At 39.9% G+C, this 5,028-nt stretch overlaps 2 protein-coding genes across 2 annotated transcripts; both read left to right on the top strand.

Annotated features, from left to right (window-relative positions):
• The first annotated feature begins 1,339 nt into the window (after nt 1-1,339).
• LOC109182996 (ethylene-responsive transcription factor 13-like) lies at nt 1,340-2,247 on the top strand. Its single transcript, XM_019333215.1, has one exon. The coding sequence runs from the start codon at nt 1,485-1,487 to the stop codon at nt 2,094-2,096; it is 612 nt and encodes a 203-aa protein (XP_019188760.1). The 5' UTR covers nt 1,340-1,484; the 3' UTR covers nt 2,097-2,247.
• A 1,260-nt stretch (nt 2,248-3,507) lies between these two features.
• LOC109182985 (ethylene-responsive transcription factor 15-like) lies at nt 3,508-4,319 on the top strand. Its single transcript, XM_019333205.1, has one exon. It carries the CDS (start codon nt 3,548-3,550, stop codon nt 4,211-4,213), a length of 666 nt encoding a protein of 221 aa, XP_019188750.1. The 5' UTR covers nt 3,508-3,547; the 3' UTR covers nt 4,214-4,319.
• The last annotated feature ends 709 nt before the right edge of the window (nt 4,320-5,028 follow it).

Genomic DNA, 5,028 nt, shown 5'->3' with positions numbered 1-5,028 from the left:
TTTCATAATCCATGCATACGCACTGACACGTATATATAATGTTATATATAACAAATTGTCATATATTATGCAAAAGCATATTATTTATTTTGTTACTAATAATTATATAGAGATTAGAGAGTATAATTTCATCAAATACAAATAATGGATATTGGGCCGTGGAAGGTTTGAAAGATGATTGGCCACTAAGGGCTAAGGTAGTTGCGGTTCAATTCAATTGGTGGATCAATATTAAACTTTATACTATTTAAATCGAATCTGAACCGTAATCATATAAAAAGGTTTCGATTAACTGGTTAAAATTTAAACCTAATAACTATGGTTAAGATTAAGATTTATATTTTTGTGCGTGAATTGTCGATTCACGGTTCTAAACCGTGTTATATATAGTTATATCAATCTGTCGTTATAGTATCAGTACGGTTTTGTAACTACCATCGCACGGACGCGATTGCAACTTTGTCATATAAAATATTATTGAAAATTATGGTAGTGTTGTGCATATAAAGTATATCATTCATCTTTTGAAAGCTGAAAGTTAGTTGAGACACATCTCATGATTTATCTCCCCTACTAGTTTTCAAGGTAAACACTCTTAAGTTCATATTCAAATTTTGTAAATGCCCATTTTACCGCTACTCATAGATTACATAGCGCAATATTCAATAATACCATAAGTTATATAAGATTATACTTTAACCATTTTTATTTAATAAGGAAGGGGGAAACCCAAAAGAACATACAAGTATAGTTACAAGTATCACATGTTACGCCAGACAGGAAATGCTAAAGTATCATCTTCTAAGAGACCAAGTAATTCTACGGGTGGGTTACTAAACAAGTGTATTCCCCTATTGAAATGATGTGAAATTTTGGCGAGAAAGTCTGCCACCTGATTCTGTTCTCGAGCTATCGATATTACATGCCAAATTTCGAAGAATCGGAGTTCTTTCTTGCATGCTTCTAAGACATTATGCATCGCAGTAGTGGGGGAAGCTATTATTGATATAATCTGGTATAGCTGAAGCATCGCATTCAAACAGAACCATTAATCATAAGAACTTACATATACCATTTGGTTTTAAAAAATAATTAATAATATTTATAATAAAAATAAAAATAAATTTTAATTAAACAGAAAATCCAACAATAATTTAGACAAGGATAATTTAATGATGATTACACCGTCAAATTAATTAATTTAAAACAAACAGAGTATCTTCTAACTATTTTGTTCATGTCGTTTCTTAAATTAAAAAAATATTATCTTGTCTAGAATTCAAAAAAGGAAAATTAAAAATAAATAAATAAATCACACACGTGAAAAATATCACCCGCATGATCGCATTCCCTCTTTCTTGGAAAGCTCAGAGACAGTAAGCCTTACTATAAATACAACATTTAACCCTAAACATTCCGACCTGAGATCAACAGACAAAATACTTTTACGGTGAGAAGATTTCGCCTGAAAAATCCTCGAGCGAATGGAGTCGGAATTCGATTTGGCATTTCTCGATTCTCTACAGCAGCAGCTCCTCGACGATTCCGATTTTCCGGAGATCTTCGCGGCGATTGATCGGTGCGGTAATAGCAGCGCCGTTATTGGCGGTGCCGGAGGCTCACCGGAGTCGTGGGAGGGGGATGGGGAGGTTCAGAAGGCGGCGATCGGAGCGGCGCGGGAGGAGTGCTCTCCGCCGCTGCCGCGAGACTACTGGAGGCGCTATAAAGGCGTGCGGCGGAGGCCGTGGGGGAAGTTCGCGGCGGAGATAAGGGATCCGAACAGAAAAGGCGCGAGGCTGTGGCTGGGAACGTACGAGAGGCCGGAGGACGCGGCGCTGGCGTACGATCGGGAGGCGTTTAAGCTGCGAGGCGCGCGGGCGCTGCTGAACTTCCCGCACCTGATTGGCTCAAACGTGCCGGCGCCGATTAGGGTTAAACCACGGCGGCGGTCACTTCCAAAGGCGGCATTGTCGTCTCCGTTGTCCACAGAGAGTGGGATTGGTACTCCTAAAAGAAGAAAAATTAGCATCATAAACTCAGTAGCCGCAAAAGTCAATTTGGATCGTGTGAGTATGTTGGATATGCTTACCAGTTGAGATTCCTAGCTACTACAAAATCATGTACTTGAGTCAATCGCAGTCAATTTACAAGACAATTCACTTGGCAACCGGAACATTTCAAGTTCAACTTCTGCGAGTTGTGTATTGACCTTTTAAAAGTTTGTTTTGCAATTTTCAACTTTTTCAACCCCTCTTTGTTTAAAGTTTACAACCATTTCATGATTCTGTTAGGCTTTCTCTCCCTTTTTCATCTGTAAAGGCCCTGCAACTCCATCATCCGTCTGACGCTCTAATGGAGAGTTGAGCCGGTGGTGCCATTAGTAGACTCCATTAGGAATAAGCGTTAGATCTCAGATTATCTTCGATCGTTTTTCAGAGAAGGCGTCGGAGACTCTCCAGATTTAACAGGTTTTCTATCGTCATAGAATTACAACTTATAATGAAAAATGCTAGTCACTAATCACCCTTACAATTACAACTTACAAACTATCACTTTTACAAACTATCACTCCTTAATGCATGTGCCAAATGTCACATCATAAACATGCAACATCGAAATAACTACCTAAACATGCAATTGACACATTGTGAAGTGATTGTTTGCAATGCAAGCAGTAAATGTAGGGATATGTACAACTGCGAAGTGACTATCTGCAAGCGGTAAATGTAGGGATATGTAACATATAGTCGTCACAATGAGAAAATGCTAATCACCATTACAACTGCCACTCACAAACAATCACTTCTTGATGTAGCAAAGACTATTGTCACATCAGAAAATGATTGTTTGGCCCACATGGACAACTCAACTAGTCACATGTGAAATTTGTCACAAGAGATCAATGATCAAGTCTCACTAACGGCAGTGTGAGAGACGAACAAAAATCTAATATCTGTTGATCAGTTGAATCACTATGATGAACCAGGGTATGGGAACGTCTAGGGTGGACGATTCCACCTTTTGTCATAAGAAAATGATTATTTGTAAGTGATAAATTTAAGGGTGTGTAATATGATTCATAATAATGCAAGGTGAATTCCATAAAAAGTGACTTAATTTCACTTTTAACCTAATAAGTCTAATTAACCAACCACGACAAATATTAAATAATAATTGTTGCTTGCACATTTTCATTTAAAAAAATAGGTTTAATTATTATTATTTTTACATTAAATAAAAAAAATTAAAATTTAATCATGCCATGAGGCATGATCAGGGCAAAGAATCTTTGAAAATTATATATTTTTTCTTATAATAATAAGAGCATGAAACGTGGGTATGTCACTATATATGTTGTCTTCTGATGACCGGAGATTCTTAATTGCCCGCCATTGCAGAAAAAGATCGTTCAATTTTTTAAAGAATAAATTGAAGCATACTGTGCACGTTTAAAACTCCATTATTAAATATTGAAGAATTCAAGCTTCCTGGAATTTCCAGAAAATATATAAAATATAAATAAACATAGATCTTCGTGCATATATATATGTTGGACTGCGGAGTTATGAACCCGGAAATGTATGAAGAAACCATGTCCGACGACAATGATCTTTTCCTCGTCGAACGCCTTCTGGGCAATTCCGATGTGTCGGAAATGTTGTCGGCTATGACGCAGCCTGGACCGGCAGGGGCTCAGGATTGGCGGCGGTACGGAGGGGTGAGGCGGTGGCCGTGGGGGGAGTTCGCGGCGGAGATTCGGGACCCGAGGAGGAAAGGCGGTGGCAGGGTGTGGCTGGGGACGTACGAGACGGCGGAGGACGCCGCGGTGGCTTATGACCAAGCGGCTTTTCTCGATTCTATGGAGCAGCATCTCCTCCACGGTTCCGACGTCGTATCGGGACTACTATTTCCGGTGCCTCCGTCTCCTCGCGAAAACCCTAGCTCAGGTGACGCGTGGGTGGAGATAATGTACCGATCACCGCGCAGCAGCGCCGCCGGGAGGGCGATCGCGAGGAGGTTGGGAAGAAGACGGCCGCGGGGCGAGAGGAGCGGCAGGCGGAAAGCTGGAAGCGCTACAGAGGCGTGCGGCGGAGGCCGTGGCCACGTTCGCGGCGGAGATAAGGGATCCGGCGAGAAAAGGCGCGAGGATGTGGCTGGGGACCTACTGGCGGCCGGAGGATGCGGCGGTGGCTTACGACCGCGCCGCCTTTAAGCTGCGCTGCTCAACTTCCCGCACCTGGTTGGCGCCAACATGCCGGAGCCGGCTAGGGTTAATCCGCGCCGGCGATCGCTTTCAACGTCGGCCGGCAATCCTGAAAGCCAAGAAACTACTCCGAGCAAGAACAGAAAAATCAGCATCATAAACACTTTAGCGAAAGCTAACGTTATTGATCGTAGTAGCATATTGAGAATGCTTATAAATATAAATTAATATATAATACACCCATATATAATATGGTCTATGATTATATTCCCCATAATATATACATATATATACTCTTCCAATAATAATATATATGCTTATAGTAAGGCTTACAACACCTCTACTGCTCTACGTACCATGCTGTATAGTAAGGCTTACAACACCTCTACTGCTCTACGTACCATGCTGTAAAAATTCTTTCAAAGGCTAAACCCCAACCCTAAGAGCTCCACACCCGACCCGACAGAGCATTTGGGAGGATGTAAATCATGGTAACTCAAATGCTGTAAAAATTCTTGTATATACAAAGTGTAATAATATAAGAAAATTTTACAGTATCATATGTATGTAATAATGTACTTTATATTAATAAAATTATACTTTTTTTATATTATGTTGTGCGCTAGTTTAAAGGGTCAAGTTCAATATTTGTCATTAAAATATACAGGTATACAATTGATGGTTTGAAAGGAATTGGGGTTTAATTTGGACTATAATTTGGAGGAGCAAATCCAACGGTAAATTAAATGTGTTTAGCTTAGTAAATTATTAGATGTTAGTTGATAACTGATTACATGTAAAATTATTTATAAGGATATAAATAT

Source organism: Ipomoea nil, unplaced genomic scaffold (genome assembly GCF_001879475.1).
Source record: "Ipomoea nil cultivar Tokyo-kokei standard unplaced genomic scaffold, Asagao_1.1 scaffold0188, whole genome shotgun sequence".
In the NCBI taxonomy this organism is placed as follows: domain Eukaryota; kingdom Viridiplantae; phylum Streptophyta; class Magnoliopsida; order Solanales; family Convolvulaceae; genus Ipomoea; species Ipomoea nil.
Note: the sequence above shows the minus strand (reverse complement) of the source record. Positions and strands in the feature narration are given on the sequence as shown.

Bases quoted from the DNA above. Each gene is read 5' to 3' on its own strand.
- LOC109182996 (XM_019333215.1), top strand. From the start codon at position 1,485: ATGGAGTCGGAATTCGATTTGGCATTTCTCGATTCTCTACAGCAGCAG.
- LOC109182985 (XM_019333205.1), top strand. From the start codon at position 3,548: ATGTTGGACTGCGGAGTTATGAACCCGGAAATGTATGAAGAAACCATG.